Below are 18,935 nucleotides of genomic sequence, written 5' to 3'. Positions count from 1 at the left end.
GGCAAACTCCTCTCCGTTTCGTGCTTGGGAGGCCCGGCAAACTCCTCTCCGTTTCATACTTGTGAGGCCCAGCACACTACTTACTCTCCACTTCATGCTTGTGAGGCTCAGCACACTCCTCTCCACTTCATGCTTGTGAGGCTCAGCACACTCCTCTCCACTTCATAATTGTGAGGCCCAGCACACTCCTCTCTGCTTCCTCCTTATGAGGCCCGGCAAACTCCTCTCCGTTTCATGCTTGTGAGGTCTAGCACACTCCTCTCCACTTCATGCCTGTGAGGCCCAGCACACTCCTCTCCACTTCATCCTTGTGAGGCCTGGCACACTCCTCTCTGCTTCATGCTTGTGAGGCCCGGCACACTACTCTCTGCTTCACGCTTGTGAGGCCCGGCACACTCCTCTCCACTTCATGCTTGTGAGGCCCAGCACACTCCTCTCAACTTCATGCTTGTGAGGCCCGGCACACTCCTCTCCGCTTCATTCTTGTGAGGCCCAGCACACTCCTCTCTGATTCATGCTTGTGAGGCCCAGCACACTCCTCTCCACTTCATGCTTGTGAGGCCCGGCACACTACTCTCTGCTTCATCCTCGTGAGGCCTGGCACACTCCTCTCTGCTTCATGCTTGTGAGGCCTGGCACACTCCTCTCTGCTTCATGCTTTTGAGGCCCGGCACACTACTCTCTGCTTCACGCTTGTGAGGCCCGGCACACCCCTCTCCGCTTAATGCTTCTGAGGCCCAGCACACTCCTCTCCGCTTAATGCTTCTGAGGCCCAGCACACTCCTCTCCGCTTCATGCTTCTGAGGCCCAGCACACTCCTCTCCGCTTTATGCTTCTGAGGCCCAGCACACTCCTCTCTGCTTCATGCTTGTGAGGCCCAGTACACTCCTCTCTGCTTCATGCTTGTGAGGCCCAGTACACTCCTCTCCGCTTCATGCTTCTGAGGCCCGGCACACTCCTCTCTGCTTCATGTTTGTGAGGCCTGACACACTCCTCTCCGCTTCATGCTTGTGAGGCCCAGCACACTCCTCTCCGCTTCATGCTTCTGAGGCCCAGCACACTCCTCTCCGCTTTATGCTTCTGAGGCCCAGCACACTCCTCTCTGCTTCATGCTTGTGAGGCCCAGTACACTCCTCTCCGCTTCATGCTTCTGAGGCCCGGCACACTCCTCTCTGCTTCATCCTTGTGAGGCCCGGCAGACTCCTCTCCGTTTCATGCTTGTGAGGCCCAGCACACTCCTCTCCGCTTCACCCCTGTGAGGCCTGGCACACTCCTCTCCGCTTCACCCTTGTGAGGCCCGGCACACTCCTGCGTTCCGTGTGGACGTTCCATGATGGAGGTTTTTCTGCATTCTTGGGATAACTGTGTATGGGGCCAATATATTCCTCATTTTTCTACCAAACGGAATATCACAATCGGATTGGTTGGAATATCATCTCCCAAAAATGGGTAACTTGTGAGATGATATTCCAACTAATCCGATTGTGATATTTCGTTGGGGTAAAACAATGCAAAATATATTGGCCCCATCCTACCAACACCCAGTTAACCCAAGAATGCATAAAAGCCTCCATGACACTTGAGGACCCTTAAAATGCCACCTGCCAAGGTGTAAATGTGGCAAGTGGATTTGTTTTCTAACAAGGAGGATGGTGCCTCCACAAGCTCCTTTTTTCTGTTACTACACCATTGATGCTGCTACTTCATTGCTGAAAGGTGTAAATGTTCTGACAATATTTGCCACAACGCTAAAGATTGAAATAGCTGCGGGCGATAATGTCATAATCGGATGCAGCTCTGCTTATACTACAAGTATGATGGAGTGCCCGTGTAACCTCAGACATACCACTATCCCTCTAACAACAAGGCTAAACAAACACCGGGCAAACGTTAAAAATCGTTTTCAGAAGCGTAGCGCCTCCAAACATTTCGCCCCCAGCGCAGTATGATTTTGAGGGATTAAGGGTCACACCGGGTAAAAAAAATAGAATGTGGAGATTTCTCTCGCTTGCAGCGGAGATGTTCTGGATCAGTTGTCTGACACCTTACATGAAGTCCTAGAAAAATCGGATATTTTCTGACAGTTTCAAAAAGCCCCGACTCACTTATTCATTAATTTTTATATAAAATATAAACCGGTTGCCATTTTTTATATTATCAATTTAGTGTTATTATCCATGATTTATACTATATATATATATATATATATATATATATATACACAGTATATTCTTTTATATTCCTTTATTATTTCTTAAGATTGCATCACATGATACGTCTTTGTCATCTTATTTACATTTTCCTGCTTTTTTCTCCTGATTTCCTCCCTTTCTTCCCCCAAGAATGAATTAGAATATACAGCAGGTTGGGGATTTTAAACCTCACTTATATTATGTATACTTTATACTGTACATTGTTTTACATCTGTAGCCATCTATGTTCTACTATCTAATAGGTATTTTAATTTGAATATTCATTCATTCCCGACTATACCATTATTGAGTCATCTTAGTACACAGATATCCCTGCCTTGTTTCCCCCTTGCCTCCTCTATGACAATATACCACCATACAAAACTGGTTAGGCAGACAATTCACCACCCCTCACAGCGTCTACTGTCAGGTCACATGTTGTTTAATTGTATCCTCCCCCTCCCTCCACACGGTGGAACACTCTCTGTAACGCAGCGTCACGTGGAACGCATCGTGGAACGCAACGTCACAAGCGTGTAACGGCACGGTGGCCGCAGCGCATGCGCAGAACTAGTGTCGGCGCCGAAGCGGACACGGCGGTGCAGAGAAACCGAGCAAATCCGGAGATCTCAAGCTGCCTGCACGCCAGTGCTGCACTCCGCGGCCCGCCTCACCCTACCTCCCTCTGCATGAGCGGGACACCGAGCCAGCATGGTCCGGGAAACCAGGCACCTGTGGGTGGGGAATTTACCCGAGAACGTGCGAGAGGACGAGATTAAAGAGCATTTCAGACGCTACGGCCACGTGGAAAGTGTCCGTATGTTACCTCAGCGCACATCTGGCGGCGGTGCGGCCGCCTTCGTGGATTTTGTGGATGTTAAAAGTGCACGGAAGGCAAACAATGCTGCCAATAGACTGGGGAAGCGAGACCTCCGGACGGATTACAAACAACCGGGAGCGGATGAGACGGCTTCCATAACTTCTGATAGTAGCGAGGTTTCTGGTCTCAGAGGCGGTGGTGGAGGTCGGCCAACTTACGGATTGCTTCATGCATGGGAAGGACGTTCTGAGCGGAGACGTGATGGGGCTTCTGAAACACGGAAGCGTTCTTATGAACATAACGCCTACGGCCACCATGAACCCCGAGGGACTGAACGGACACGACTCTATGATCAGGACTTACGAGACCCCTATGACCGGGCCTTCCAAAGTGGAATATACTATCCTCCTGGTCGGAGTCCAGGCCGGCCTGATGCTCCTGACCCTCGTTATGAGTCTAGGAGCCGCGAGCGGTTTCCATTGTCCATTCATAGTTACAGAAATGACATTTCAAGGGACGGACGAGGCCGCCGGCCTGAATGGAGCTACCGACACAGGAGTCGCTCCCCTCCTTCATCCCAGTCTTCCCCTCATAGGCTGGCCCTCAGAACTTCTAGGTCCGCCAGATCACCCAGCGGCTCATGGAGTATACCGTCTAGTAGGGATATTTACACAAATGACAAACGAGGCCGATGGACTGAACGGAGCCACCGGCACACTAGGAGTCGCTCCCCTCCTTCATCCCAGTCGTCCCCTCATAAGCTGGTCCTCCGAGCTTCTAGGTCCGCCAGATCACCCAGCGGCTCATGGAGTATACCGTCTAGTAGGGATATTTACGCAAATGACATTCCAAGGGAGGGACGCGGCCGCCGGCCTGAGCGGAGCTACCGGCACAGTAGGAGTCGCTCCCCTCATTCATCCCAGTCATCCACTCATAAGTTGCCCATCCAGGCTTCTAGGTCCGCCAGATCTCCCAGCGGCTCGTGGAGTATACCGTCTAGTAGGGATAGTTACAAAAATGACTTTCCAAGGGAGGGACGCGGCCGCCGGCCTAAACGGAGCTACCGGCACAGTAGGAGTCGCTCACCTCATTCACGGCTGGCCAGCCAAGCTTCTAGGTCTGCCAGGTCACCCAGCGGCTCACGGAGTAGACTGCCTAGTGGTGATTCCAGTGACGAGTCTCCAGCGAGGTCCGTGCACGCCGCATCTCCTTTCCCTCCGGATAATGATGAACCTTATCAGAGTTTTGGGATCAAAGTAGGGAATCTCCCTGTGCGCTCGACAGATACAAGCCTTAAAGATGGACTTTTTCATGAGTTCAAGAAGTCCGGAAAAGTCTCGTCCGTGCAGATCCATGGGGTATCGGAGGAGCGATACGGTCTGGTCTTCTTCAGACAGCAAGAAGATCAGGAGCAAGTACTGAGTGCCTCGAAAGGCAAACTGTTCTTTGGAAGGCAGATAGAAGTGACCGCTTGGGGCGGACCAGAAACGCAAAGCGAAAACGAATTACGGCCTTTGGATGAGCGAATAGATGAATTTCACCCCAAGGCCTCTAGGACTCTCTTCATCGGCAACTTACCGAAAACCACAACCCCCCTCGATCTACACAACGTTTTTCAGAGATTTGGGGAGATTTTGAATATTGAAATTAAGAAGGTGAATAAAGTTCCTCTGTACGCGTTTTTGCAGTACTGCGATATTACAAGCGTCTGTCAAGCCATTAAGAAGATGGACGGCGAATATCTGGGAAAGAAACGGCTGAAGCTTGGTTTTGGGAAGAGCATGCCTTCCAACTGCCTGTGGATAGATGGGCTGACCCCAAGTGTCACCGAGCAGGACCTAACGGCCCATTTTAGCCGTTACGGGTCCGTGCTTAAGGTGGTGTATGAGCGCCTTAAAGGCACGGCCCTGATTCTCTACAGCGAGATGGAATTTGCCCTAGCAGCGTTAAAAGAGACCAAGAGGGAGAAGATCGGGGGGAACAGCGTGCAGGTGGATTTTGCCAACGAAGAAATCCAGTTGGCGTCTTATGGTTCAAGAGAGTCTTCAGGACCGGACAGTCAGGACATCGATGACGTATTGGAAAGACGAAGTGCTGAGACCCGAAGGGGATCTTCCAACGAACTAACTCATTCTAAAACAGTCCGGACTGCGGGGGCATACAAGAAGGAAAGAAGAAGAGCGTCCCGTTCTAGGAGCAGAGAGGTCTACCCAGACCGGGAGTCGGACCAAGACGATTATTACGAGCAGCGATACTTTAGGTCAAGAGAAGATAGAGACTACAGGAAACCATTTAAACAGGATGTCCAGGGGTATAGTTACAGGCGGAGTAGGTCTTTGGACTTTTTTTAGTTTCCGTAGTAAGGCTAGGTCACCCCCAGCAGCTAGCGGCCCGAGTGGCTGCAGCGAACACTCATGCTTTCTCTGTACTGCTGGTTACTGCCTTCTGCTCCCGGTTCTCCACCTGCTGATGCTGGGTGAGTGGTTTTTGTTTTACATGGATGATACATTGTTTTTTACTTTAATTGCTATTTTTTTTCTTTATTTTTTAGCCCCCAAATGGTTCAGATAAAAATTTCAGCTCGTCATGCAAAAAATTACCAAATTACAGAATCAAAAAGGAGAAATGTATGAACTGTGTTCTGAAAGCACATAAGAAAATGTTAAGGTTACCGATTTCATCCATTTATATGGTCCTGTGAGACCTTTTTGCTATTGTTTGTTTTATAATATTCGCAAAACGTGAATAAAAACTGATTAAACATAATAGAAATAAAAAATCCTTCCCAGAGCTCAGGCCATGGAAAAATTAAAGTTTTATGGGACTTTGAATACAATAATGTAGGAAAAAAAAATTCCCCCCAAAAAAGGGTTTTTGTTGTGCAAAATGGGAAAAACCTAAAAAAAAAAAAACTCTCTCGGTATGATCACAATGTAAAAAACCCTCACAGGTAGAATTGATGTGTTTTCTCTCCCTGCTCTCAAAAATATTTTTTTTTTTTACAATACATCATATGCACCCAAAACTGGCACCAATAAAAACTATAGGTTTGCCACAGAAAAAAAACAGACCCTCATATAGACGGGGACGGATGAATTAAAGGTTATAGCTTTTGAAAAATCATTGTCCCTTGATCCAAAATTGGCCATGTCCTTAAGGGGTTAACGGCTGCACCAATCACCAGCTCCTTGTTCCCAGGCCCCGTGACCTGCTGGAGGAGGAAGTGTGTGTTCCCCTTTAGGTTGCTGTAGTTCTTCTGTCCAGCTGTAGGGCGGCGCTCTCCTTGGCAGGGTTGTGGAGGACAGTAGTCTTCCGTTTCTTCACATTGTTCTGTGTAAACAGGTTGCAACCAGCCAATAAACTGTCAGCAGAGTAAGGCTTGGTTCACACGGGGCATAAATCCTGCGGACTGGCCGCAGAACTGCACGGAAATTCAGCGATATTTCCACAGCTGAAGTCCCACGCGTTTTGGCCCCGGTTTTGAGAGCGGCTTATTCCACTGTGGCCATCTGTCCCCATAGAGAGCCAGCAGTGGAACCGGCGATACCATTGACATGCTGCAGCTTTGAATTCAGCGCGGCGTGCTAGTTGCAGCTTGGCCACGACGTGGTCAACATTTTCGCAAATCTCATCCACTTTGCTGGTTAGTCTCAGGCTTAAGATTTCCGGCGGAATTTCCGTGCAGAAAGAGTGCTCAGAAATTCCGTGGCAATTCTGCCCCGTGTGACCCGAACCGAAAGCTTTTGTACTGCTGCAACTTTCAGGGGGTGGGGTGGCTTGAAATATTAATCTTACCCTACAAACAAGCCCTAGCTGCAGGAAAAACAAAAACCCACATCACCTAAGAGGCATTGTCATCTCCTCCAGCACTGGTCTTCTGCCAGCCCTTCCAATCAGAGCTGGCGCTCCATGAACCAATCACAGCCAGCCCTTCCTGGAGGCGGGGATTTTGATCCTGCAATCCAGGAAGGGCTGGCAGAAGACTTCCAGCAAGTGCCAGAGAGCTTCAGGGGAGAAGACAGGACCTCTGAGGTGATGTTTTGTTTTTTTTTAAACTGCCGCTAGGGTTTTGACAGTAGTCTTTCTGCATTTTCATGCGATGCAACAGCGAGGCATGCTTCATAGGGAAACCTGGGCTACAAAACCTCAGCAGTTGCGGGCATATCACGAAACCTGCAATGTCGCATGCTACAAGACATTGCAAGTGTGAAGCAACGCATAGGAAAGCAGGGGCTTCACATACATGCGATCTGTAGCATTGTTGCACCGCGAGAAAAATCACGTGACTGGCGCCCGTTTGAACAAGGCCTAAAAGTCATATATACCTCAAAACAGTGCCACTAAACTAAGTTGGCCCACAGAAACCAGGCCTGATGCAGCGCTGGCGACTAAAATAAAAAAGTACTCTGGTCCTGGATGGTCGGGCCAGGTTGTTTTTATTAAAAAAAAATACAAAAAAGTGGTTATTGTGTAAAAGTGGTAAAATTTAATAAAACCTCTATAAATTTGGTGTTCTAATTGTAATGATTTGCAGAATAAAGCGGTAACGTAATACGTATACCACACTGTGAATACATCACAAAAACAGCGATGATATCGTTTTTTTCCTCGTTGTCAGCTCAAAAATGCTGTCAAACTGCCGGCATCCTGTGGAGCAGGAGGTGCCCGGCCGGACCGATATATAGTGCTATGGGAAAGAGTCAGTGTCTGAGCTGAACAGTTCAATAGGCGGTCCTGTCAGTGCTCGACCCCTGGATGTAGTCCTACACCGAGAACAGCTAACCACTGCTAGCTCCGCCCATTGGACCGTTCAGCTCAGAATGAGCAGCGATATAAGTGAATAAAGCCATCCGCTCGGCTCCTCCTGCCCCATCACATGACGGCTGCAGTTTGGACACCATGGTCAAGCTGACGGGCTCCATGTAAACTAACAAAGTTCTGGGTCAAGTTTATTTACATTTGAAATTCATAATCTACAAAAAAAAACTGACTTGCGTTCTTCACACGGGCGACAAAGTCGCGCAATTTTGTTGTGTTGCTACAAATCGCATGTATGTGAAGCCCCTGCTTTCCTATGGGTTCCTTCACACATGGGTTGTCGCATGCCACAAAACATCGCAACACAAAAACCTTGCGGGTCCGGCGATACGCCTGCGACTCGTGAGGTTTTGTAGCCCATGTTTCCCCATGGAGCTTACCTCCCTGATGCATCGCATGAAAACATGGGTAACAAATCCTACTGTCAAAGCTAAATCTAAGCCCTGGCTGCAGGGTAAAAAACAGGCATACGTCACCTTAGAAGAGCTCTCTGCCACCGCAGCTTCTCCCCAGGTCCCGGCCCTGCTTCTCTTCTGGCCGGAAATTGAAACCTCCCACCCCCCTGGAAGCGCTGGCTGTGATTGGCTGACGCTTAGCTAATCAAAGCAAGTGCTCGATGAATGGCACGAATTACATCCCCCCCACAGAATTGCGGTATTGCCACGAGAAGGTGCAGCGATGCCATAGCACTGCGATTTTCTCACGACAATGCCATGTCGCCCGTGTGAAGGCCTTAGGGGTTAAAGCACCGCGATGTTGTTGATCATCGCTAATCTGGCTCATACCAGGCCATGTAAACAAAAAAAACAAAAAGAAAAAAAGAAAAAAGGACCTTTAGTCCCATTATTCCCTGCACAAGGTGACAGATGAGCCATTTGATAGCATACTGTAGCCATCCCTGTGCCATCTGTCATGTAGGAAATATTGGGCACTGTAGGCACAGCAGCACACGATCCAAAGAGATCTAGGAAACCCGTTCTTCACTCTAGACTGTGGAAATAAACGCACACTGCCCGTTGCATCCCATCTGTGGGAAGACCCTGCAAACTCAATTGTATAGAGCTACATTGGCAGTGTAAAGGGCGCAAGACCCTCTCCAAAAGCCTCAGCAGTTTCAAAGGTTAGCCAAAAGTCATGGAACAGTCCAGAACTTTCCAGGGTGTGGTGGAAGAGGAAAACTGATGAGAACCCAATGAAGTTAGTTCAAAATGTGGCAGAGAAATCACGTACAACATCTGAAGTACTTCAGGACGAGCTGAAGACGTCTGGAGTGGTTGCTTCAACCCATAGCATACACTGCATACTAAACAAAACATGGCCCTATGGGTGAAGGGGGACCACGCTGCTTAAAGGGGTTGTCCAATTACCTGTCAATAGGATTCCCTTTAGCACCTACTATGCTAAGAAAAAGTGCACCTACCCGTCCTCTGCCCTGGCACTTGTTGTGACCACAGCAGCATCACTGCTCATTCTGGTATCAGTGCCACGATGCCAGGAGTATCGAACCATGTCACTGCAGCGGTCGCCTGATGACATTTGCCGGGAGCACAGTAGGGGCAAATCTACTTCCTCTTCTTTCAGCACAGCAGGCACTAAAGGGACATGTTGCCTGGTAAGCGGGCAGCCTCTTTAAAGGAAGGTATAAATATTATTTTACGTTGCATGCTATGGCCGGACATTGCTGCGGCATCCACAGCAAACATCCACCGGTGTGCATTGGGCCTTATACTCACCATCGCCCCCGTTATCACCTGGTGAGGTCCGTGTGCCATCTGAAAATGTGAGAGAACGCACCACAGACTGCAGAAAGTCAGATTTACAGACTGAGCTTCAGCAGGTGACAGCAGCCCTAGTTTGTGGTGCTGTTTGGTGGGGCCGTGCCCGTCGGAGGAGGACAGCACTGATGCTCACAGCCCGCACCAACACTGAGCAGCTCTTTATTACTTATAAAAAGGGAAGACTAAAAGTTGCTAATTTATGAAAACCTTAAGTTATATACAAGAAGTAGCAAAAATAATTCGGCACAAACCCTCCAAATTAACCCTGAAGTGTCTTTATAGCTGATGAGGGTTCTAAGAGTTAATAGTTGACTCAATACAGGGCAAAAGTCTGGAATCGAGTTTGTCCGTATGACCAGATGCTGTACAGCCAGATATAGCATTCCTGTATCAGCCATACAGCCAGTCTCCTCTCTTATGTGCAAGTATTGCAGATCTACGCCCCGCTTCGTCATGCCCAGGCTTCTATGATATCATCGCTCTCCAGGCCAAGTTCATCCGGTGTATTCCTGCCCTTCAGCTTCTGCCCTTCGAACATGAAGCAGATGTTTTTGGAGAGGCCCATGGCGGCTTTGTATTGATCCATCAGGGACTGGAGAGGTTCATTCTGTAGAAATAGAGATCAAGAACAGACCAATTATCACAGGTCTATAATATAACGCTGCAGTGCGGATATAACACCCAGAGCCACTTAGAAGAGGAGACGCAGATATCAGTCATATGACGTAAATGTCTCTGGAGGTTATAGGTGACACTTATCAGCTACTTATAACGCTCCAACACCGATATGGATTTAAATGTCTCTAGGGGTTAGATCAGCATTGGAGCGTTATAACAGGAGCTGCTGATATCAGTCATATGACAGAAATGTCTATGGCGGTTATATGTGACCCATATCAGCTACTACTTATAACACTCCAGCACTTATTAGGATGTAAAGGTCTCCGGAAGTCATGTGACATATCAGCAGCTCCTCTTAGAACGCTCCTGCTTATATTACATAGGCTCTGAAGCTTATATGAAATTCTCAACTAATTGGACAGAGAATTTGGCCAGGCGGATGGTCAGTACTTGATAGGAGATTGTAGTTCAAATGGCTCGATGACCACACCCCATCGGTTTTACGGCAACGACCCTTCATAGGTTCTCTTACCATTCCAACGGTGATGCTGAGGTGGGACTCCTTGTCCTTCCCCTGGACTTTGAGACAGATCTTCCCACTGGACTGGTCATCTGATCCTTGTTCGCTGGAGGCAGAGTGGATCACGCAATCTGTAAAGAACATCAGACTATGAAACACAGGATGTACCCCCCTATTATATCCACCCCACCCCTCGAGCACCAGCAGGCGTCTGTCCACTGTTCTAGAGCCCAGAGACTATATGTCCTCCCTTCTCCATGTCCAGCTATGGCCACCACATGCAGCCAAGATGTTTCTGGCCCAGCCGTTGTCTCCAGAACACAGAAGATGTAATAGGCCTCATGTCCACGGCACACACGGATTCTGTGTAGGAAATCCCACACGGAATGCGCCTGTGCCCGTGGCCAGTGTCCGCAGCGGATCAGACATCTTCCATTGACCTCAATGGAAGCTATCCCTGTGGGATCCGCAGAAAATTGGAGCATGCTGCGATTTGTTTTTCGGACCAAAAGGTCCGTAACTCCAATCTGCATGCTTTTAATCCATTTGCGGACGCCCATGCTTCTCCATGGGTGGATTGATTTGCGGATTTCCCAAATCAAATTTGCCTGTGGATATTGGGCCATAAGATGGGAGGAGCAGAAAGACACGATCTTCCTGCATCTGGTCAAGTGTGATCTTACCTACGATGTCGGCTACGGTGAGGTTCAGAGATTGTGGGGTCTCCTTGATATCAAGTTCCTCGTCACCACGGAGCAACAATATCTGGGAAGCGGTGACCTCCAGCCGCGATGCCACAGAGTCCACCAACTTCTGCAGGGGGTCTGTCTGAGAACAGATGGCACGTTAGGGATGACCCCCCCACCACTGATTTAAAAAAATATCACCCCCTCCACCAGGATGGCACAGACACCCATAGAGTTATACAGGGGCACAGTGACCATGCGTGCCCACCATAATGCTATAAGGTTAGTAAACACGGACAGCCAGGGCAGGAGAATGTATAGGTCGGGGGGGGGGGGGGGGGGGGGGGGTCTGTAACATAAATCCTATAATGGCATTGACTGATGGCTGAAACCTTTAATGGGGTTAATTCTGTAAGGTGTATGCTGGGATGGCCATACTATTACAGGGGTTGTACCACAGTCACAACTTACCCTCCTCACCGGATAAAGGAATACTTGCCGATTGGTGGGGGTCTCACCACAGTAGAGCCGATAGAGAACGGGGGTTCAGAGCCCCCTACAGTGAGAAGACTGGAGTGCTGGTTCCTGGGACTCCGAAGATACCCAAGCGGCACCCGATGGGATATTTCCATCAGCCCCATTGGAACGATGGACTCCATTCACAGTCATGTCACTGTGGGGGAAGAAGGAACCCCCACTGTGACAGTCCGAGCAGCACGCCGGAGTCCCGTTCTCTAGATCAGTGCTCAAAGGGGAGACCCTCACCGATCAGCAAGTTATACAGTTGTGGACAGAGTAGAATATGTACCGGTTGTACAACCCTTTAATCATAAGGAGGGCTCCTCTACTCACAGGTCGGACGTTAATCCTGAAGATCTTCCCCCTGCGGCGCACTTTTATGGTCACCTCCGGCGGCGGACTGCTCCCCAACACAATCACATCGTTGTCATCACAGGCCGAGTTACGGAAAGGAGACACAACCGTGTCGAGATCCTGGAGGCGCGCTTCCATCTCCCTGGTGAGAGAAGACATGGGTTACCGGCAGAAGTCCCCGGCGCTCCGCACATCCTACCAGGACTGTACCTTATCTTCCGGTTCACCCTGGTGGTTTTCCTCTTCCTCGCTGGAGTCTTTGGGGTCGGGGGCGGAGACGGAGAAGAGTCTCGTAGTCTATAAAAGCAGCGGGTGTCAGTGGATGGTGATGATAGAATGACCCCTGTGTTACCGCTGCGGCAGGGGAAGCGGGGCTTTACCTCTCACACGGGGCAGCCTTCTCGTTCACTACGTCTTCACTGTCAGACAGGTCATACGTGGCGATAACCTGCGGTACAGGTGGCGGCTCAACGACCGCTTCACACTCCAGATCTAAGGGGGCAAATAACCAATGAGGTTCAGACAGCTGAGAGGGGGCATTATCAGAAGAGGACCCCCAAAGTGCACTTCATCTACAGAAAGTGTTCACTGCTCCCCATAACAGATGTCTGTCATCAGGGTGGTCCAATTGTTGCCCCACTCCCAAAAAAAAGCCTACTTACAAGAAGTCTCTCTCCTACCATACGGAGACACCCAATCCCCCCTACTCCATCCAATATTATTGACCCAGCGGTAGAGTCTTTATTGCCACTATAACAGAGGGTAGGTTTCATTACTGCCCTCTGAACACCATCACTGACCCTCATCGGGTTGTTTGTACCCAGAGGCTTTGACTAAGGCTATGGTCCAATGCTGCAAGAGGCCAAAACCCACCCATGTGTGGTGGCTAATGGCCACATGATCTTACTGCAAAGTCCTACCGCCACTGGCACTGGTAGGTGGGCAGGGCTTGCCCACAAGTGTCCAGAAGCATCGTGTGGCCTCACCCTTCATATCTAGCCAGACTTGGGGCTCTTACACAGATTATCGTTCAAAAAATCTGAATAACTGTCCAGTGTACACACGGCCAGCACTCCGTCGCACCATCCACCGGCTTCTCAGCGCTCACCTTCACAGCCCTGCTTCTTTTGTAGCTCCTTCTCCATCTCAGCCAGAGCGCTAAGGTTATCGGGCATCAGCTTCAGAGAACTGTTCACCTGGAAGCAGACAGAGCAAAGTGTGATTGAGGTGTTTATCACATCCCATCCAGAAAGAAATGCCAAAACTAATAGTTTGTGGGAAGTACCTTTTTGTAAAATGAGCTCTTGATCACAGATGCATTGCTTCACTGTACCAGAGGGCTTCCCCTGGCTCTGTCCAATCTGATAGTCCTGACTGACATAGGGGAATCCTACAAACCTTCGCTGTGGCACCATGGCCAGGAAGCCGCCATCACTAAAGGGATTATCCCACTAACACAAGTTATCCCATGCCCACAAAATAGAGGACAGCTTGCAGATCGGTGGAGGTCTGACTGCTGGGACTCCCTCCGATCCGGAGAGCGCAGCTCTGGAGGATGCACATGTGTACTGCTGCTCCAATCACTTCAACAGGACCGCTGGTGATAGCCGAGTGCTTGAACCGTTAGGGCGGCTTCACACAAAGCTGAATTGCCACAGCATGTACAGCATGAGCCCTGCGGAGATTTCCACAACCATTTATGCTGCAGATTTTAACCTTAAACTACAAGTGTTCAACCCACCGCAGATCCGCTGCAAAACCACAACATTTAGGTGCACAATTGGTGACTGGATTTTTGGCGCGCCTGCAGTGGGTTTTCCACTATGAAAAACCTGCAGCAGATTGGTAAGAGTGCAAAGGTCCCCTTAAAGGGGTTGTCTAACGAAAGCAAGTGGGGGTATACACTTCTGTATGGCCATATTAATGCACTTTGTAATATACATCGTGCATTAATTATGAGCCATACAGAAGTTATTCACTTACCTGCTCCGTTGCTAGCGTCCCCGTCGCCATGGATCCGTCTAATTTCAGCGTCTAATCGCCCGATTAGACGCGCTTGCACTGTCCGGTCTTCTCCCTGGTGAATGGGGCCGCTCGTGCCGGAGAGCTGGTCCTCGTAGCTCCGCCCTGTCACGTGTGCCGATTCCAGCCAATCAGGAGGCTGGAATCGGCAATGGACCGCACAGAGCCCACGGTGCACCATGGGAGAAGACCCGCGGTGCATCGTGGGTGAAGATCCCGGCAGCCATCTTGGTAAAGGAAGAAAGAAGTCGCCGCAGCGTGGGGATTCGGGTAAGTAATACACTTTTTTTTTAACCCATCCCTTGGGTTTGTCTCGCGCCGAACGGGGGGCCTATTGAATAAAAAAAACCATTTCGGCGTGAGACAACCCCTTTAAGCTTCAGGACGCTCCAGAGCTGCACTCTGAGGATCAGTGAAGGTCAAAGCAGCGGGATCCCCACAGATAAGCAAGTTACCACTATACTGTGGGCACAGAATAACTTATGTTGCGTGACCACCCCTTTAAGAGCCCATGCAGAGCAATTTCATATATTCCACTTGCCGTTTCCCATTACACTTTATTATAATCATCCCCCCCCCAGCAGCTGAATACTGCGCCATTGTCTTAAAACCGGTCCCTTGCCATTCTGCAGCTGGGGGAGCATGCGGACCCCCATGTTTATCCTACCTTGTTGGAGTACACGGACGCTGTGATGGGAGTCGTTCTTTGGAGGATCCTGCGGCGTTTCGCCCTTTGCGGCATCACCACCGCGACGTCACTGTCGCTACTGTCATCGCTCTGCTGAACAAAGTAAGGCTGGTTAGTACATGCCCGTCTGCTGTGTACCCCGACCTGCCCTGCAGCCTGCCCACCCTGCCCCATCAGACCATCTCCTCAAGGAGATTAGGCCGGCTTCACACAACCGGAGACCCGGCGTTTCTGTATTACGGAAAACCGCGGCGGCCATTCGCAGTACAGTTTTTCTTTAATGTTTGCATTCCGTGTGCCATCTCTTAGCAATGACGCGGATACCCGCTGCCCACACACAATGTGAATTACATGTGAGCTGCCGGTCGGACGGCCTCCATTGACTTCAACGGAGGCCGTCCGTGCAGAGTCCGTAGCAAAATAGAGCATGCTGTGATTTTCCCTCCGCTCGCGGAATACGCAGTTCGTATCCACAAGCTGCGAGCAAAAAACGTAAGTAGATTCCTTTCAATGCTTGAGATTTGCTGCGGGTTCTCCGTGCGGACGCTGAGCGCAGATTCCGCAATAGGAAGCCGACCTTAGGGCATGATTTCACCGGCGGTAAATTGCCAGCGAATCACGCCGTCGGAAGCTTGCTATAGCGTTGCCATGGAAAGCGACGGCCCTGTGTCCACGAGCGGAGAATCATTGCGATTCTCCGCTAGCGGACGGCAATTCACAGCATGCTGCGAATTGCCGCGATTCGCAGCAGTCAGCCTATCTGTCAATAGGCTGACAGCGGAGATCCATCTGCCGGCTCCTGCTCCCGGGCGGTGGCCGCAGGATACTGCAACGTCCGTGGACAGCCGGCCTAAAACAAATCCACTGGCAGCAGAAAAAAGAAAAGCCCGCAGCGGATCTGACCTGCGCTGCGCCACAATCTACACGTTTTCTATGTGTTACTGATTGCAACGGGAATCCGTGCCGCGGTTCACATAGTACATAGATTAACCCCGCTTAAGTGGAACTAACATGTGTGAACCTGCAGCAGAAATACAGCCTCGGGGTCCGTCCAGCACAGTATTTTTGTCGCAGATTCAGCGCCAGAATCCACGCCATTTTAGCACCGATGGCAATCTGGGCCGCAGTTCGTACGAGGGTTATCCATGTTGCAAGAAAAAAAAATGGACCTGTCAGTTCTTCATGCGGAAACGACATTGGGAAGCCGCATGTAGATTTGCCCACATGTAGCATTTAAGCCATTTTGAGCCGTGTTTCTGAACGCGTTGTACAGCGTTAATTAACACCCCGTCATTGTGATGGTGCGGTAAAAAAACCCGCTCAAATGTGTAAAAATAGAGCAGACCGTGTGAAAATCGCTGCGTTAGAAACACTGCGTTTAAGCGCAGGTCTGCGAGCAATAGGAGTGTTGTACCGCAGAGCTAATTGCAGTAAGAAGTGGGCTGTGGGAGAGCGGCCGCGGGGCCAGGCCCGCGGCCACACAGCCACCGCGGCCGGGCGGCCTCGGGGCCAGACCCGCGGCCACACAGCCACCGCGGGCGGGCGGCCTCCGGGGCCAGACCCGCGGCCACACAGCCACCGCGGGCGGGCGGCCTCCGGGGCCAGACCCGCGGCCACACAGCCACCGCGGGCGGGCGGCCTCGGGGGCCAGACCCGCGGCCACACAGCCACCGCGGGCGGGCGGCCTCGGGGGCCAGACCCGCGGCCACACAGCCACCGCGGGCGGGCGGCCTCGGGGGCCAGACCCGCGGCCACACAGCCACCGCGGGCGGGCGGCCTCGGGGGCCAGACCCGCGGCCACACAGCCACCGCGGGCGGGCGGCCTCGGGGGCCAGACCCGCGGCCACACAGCTAACGTGGCAGAGCGGCTTCAGATTCCTGGCACGGATCCCCCCCATGTGAGCGGACCCCAAGGATCAGACTCTACAGCTGCACCAAAACTCCTGACTGTGTCCGTCACATAGAGCTTCTGTCCCCACGGAGAAAAATGGAATCTCTACAAGCGACTGCAAGACCCTCCGGAGTCTGAGGCCGCATTCTCTGGCGCAGCTTACGTCAGAAAGCACGCATCCACATACTGCGTGAGAGCGGACATTACCCGTCCGTGCTTATCCATGAAGCGGACGCGCTGCGGTTTATTTTTCTCCTTACATGGACCATCAGTCAGACGGCTGCCTTCATCGCGCCATTTATTTGGACGGGTGCGAGTTCACTTATTACAACCTGTGACCGGACTCAGATGGGAGGAGACGCCAGTGATGGCGCCTTAATAAACTCCGCTGCTCGTGATACCGGGAGAAAAAAAATCGTTCACACTGTGTTTGCTTATCGTTTCTATTCCCCACGCCGCGGACTGCGAACGACTGACCGCTCGCTCTTCACACGCAACGAGGTGCAAGCGATTAGGTTTATGCCTGGATTAAATAGACGAATGAGACGCAAACAAATTCTCACTCGGCGTTCAACCGCCGGCCGTGTTTACACGATTTGAATAGTTGCCCCGTATCTGCGGCCCCGAGGGACATCATTGTTCGTACAGCGGTCGTTTAGTCGTTCGCCATCACTGCTGCAGAGAACGAACGCCTCGACGATGCACAATGGTGAGATTTCTCTGCCCGTATGAACAGGCCGCAGGCGCCAATTGTTCGCTACGTGATTTATGGCTCCGCATTAACCGTTAATCGCCGGTTTTGCAGATAAAACTGGGTTATTGTCAGTAGAATCACACAGCCGTGCGGACGCCATTCCGATGTGGGAGGAGCCACAAGTGTGTAACCAGACGCCCCGCCATCACCGGACGCTGCGGCTTTGATGGGGTTCTAGGCGAGATATTTACACGCTTCACCCGTAAACACTGCAAACGCATCTAAAACCAATCACACCTCAGCGTGACCGTGGAGCCGCCGCCGCAGAGCGCCCAGACTGCGCCAAATCACTCGGCAGCACGGTTTTCTGGGAAATCGCCCGTTTCCATGCAGTTATTTAGAGTCACGTTGTATGCAGACCACTCTGACAGCATTGGCGCAGTTTTCACCGCACCGCGGCCACTTACCTCCCATACTATGTGGGCTTACAGATGTACAACCTCTGGAATCAAATATTCGCACCATGACCACAATCAGCTGGGGGACGACTCATCCGGCAACACCCAGTTACCATAGTGATAGAGCAGATACACAGCAGGGGCCCCGGAGGGCCACACACAGCTCTGTTCCCTGGTCACCCCTCCTTATAAGGAGCCATTACCCGCCCTGCCTCTGTATACAGCTCTATATATACTCACCCTGTCAGCGCAAACATCCGCCATTTTTCCCCTTCCCCAGTATTTCCGGCTTGCTCGCCGCTGATTGGCTCAGCCCGCTGTCATTCAAATGAAAACTAGTGTTAGCGGTCAAACTATTGGCCGCGCGCCCGTGGACACGCCCTACGCGGTGCAAAGCATCGCGGGAGTTGTAGTCCTGGGGCGCAGGAAGCAGCATGGAGAGAAGATGAACGGTTCGCAGTGCGGGAGGGGAAGGGTTAAAAATGGGGTGGAAGGCGGAACTGCGGGTGGCCAATACCCGGGCACTGATTGTAATCCGGCAGCGAGAAATCTCGCCGCGCGATCCGACCCCAGAGCCTGCAGGGGCGAGCGCGTACTCACCCGCGCCTGGCGGCCCCGGCTCTTTGATGTGCCGGCTGCCGCGCAGCCGGCGCATGCGCAGACCGGAGCCGGCGGCCAGGTGAGTGCGTGCTCCGCACAAAATTAGAACATGCCGCGGTTTGTTTGCCGCGCGAGATTTCGCGCGGCCAAACCGCGGCCGTCTGCATAGGAGTGCGTATTGTAATGCACTCCTATGCAGGCTTTCAGCGGCGGAAATCCCGCGTCGTCTGCAGGCGGCCTTCCTCTCAGCGTCCCAGAGGAGGCGCCAGGGTGC

The 18,935-nt window shown here is 51.3% G+C and overlaps 1 protein-coding gene and 1 pseudogene across 4 annotated transcripts; one reads left to right on the top strand and one right to left on the bottom strand.

Annotated features, from left to right (window-relative positions):
• The first annotated feature begins 2,778 nt into the window (after positions 1 to 2,778).
• On the top strand, positions 2,779 to 6,745 carry LOC136577087 (msx2-interacting protein pseudogene; annotated as a pseudogene).
• A 3,006-nt stretch (positions 6,746 to 9,751) lies between these two features.
• LOC136577086 (NFATC2-interacting protein-like) lies at positions 9,752 to 18,390 on the bottom strand. 4 transcript variants are annotated; one of them, XM_066576805.1, is made up of 9 exons: positions 18,302 to 18,390; positions 14,998 to 15,108; positions 13,417 to 13,504; positions 12,689 to 12,800; positions 12,519 to 12,605; positions 12,288 to 12,450; positions 11,433 to 11,577; positions 10,762 to 10,880; positions 9,752 to 10,215 (listed from the first exon to the last, which is right to left on the bottom strand). In XM_066576805.1, exons 1-9 carry the CDS (start codon positions 18,323 to 18,325, stop codon positions 10,060 to 10,062), a joined length of 1,005 nt encoding a protein of 334 aa, XP_066432902.1. In that variant the 5' UTR covers positions 18,326 to 18,390; the 3' UTR covers positions 9,752 to 10,059. The 4 variants fall into 4 exon arrangements, with proteins under 4 accessions (XP_066432902.1, XP_066432901.1, XP_066432903.1 ...); XM_066576804.1 differs by having other exon boundaries at positions 14,998 to 15,111; positions 18,302 to 18,345; XM_066576806.1 differs by lacking the exon at positions 18,302 to 18,390 and adding an exon at positions 18,071 to 18,244 and having other exon boundaries at positions 14,998 to 15,111.
• Positions 18,391 to 18,935: the final 545 nt, after the last annotated feature.

The sequence above is a fragment of the Eleutherodactylus coqui genome, chromosome 8, assembly GCF_035609145.1.
Source record: "Eleutherodactylus coqui strain aEleCoq1 chromosome 8, aEleCoq1.hap1, whole genome shotgun sequence".
In the NCBI taxonomy this organism is placed as follows: domain Eukaryota; kingdom Metazoa; phylum Chordata; class Amphibia; order Anura; family Eleutherodactylidae; genus Eleutherodactylus; species Eleutherodactylus coqui.
This window is presented reverse-complemented; position numbering and strand designations above follow the sequence as displayed.

What these genes read in the sequence shown, in the direction of transcription:
- LOC136577086 (XM_066576804.1), bottom strand. Translation starts at nt 18,325, where the DNA reads ATGGCGGATGTTTGCGCTGACAGG. An exon ending in CGGATGTTTGCGCTGACAGG is followed by an intron (nt 15,112 to 18,301) that starts GTGAGTATATAT and finishes TACTTTGTTCAG; the next exon opens with CAGAGCGATGACAGTAGCGA. An exon ending in AAAGAAGCAGGGCTGTGAAG is followed by an intron (nt 12,801 to 13,416) that starts GTGAGCGCTGAG and finishes TTGCCCCCTTAG; the next exon opens with ATCTGGAGTGTGAAGCGGTC.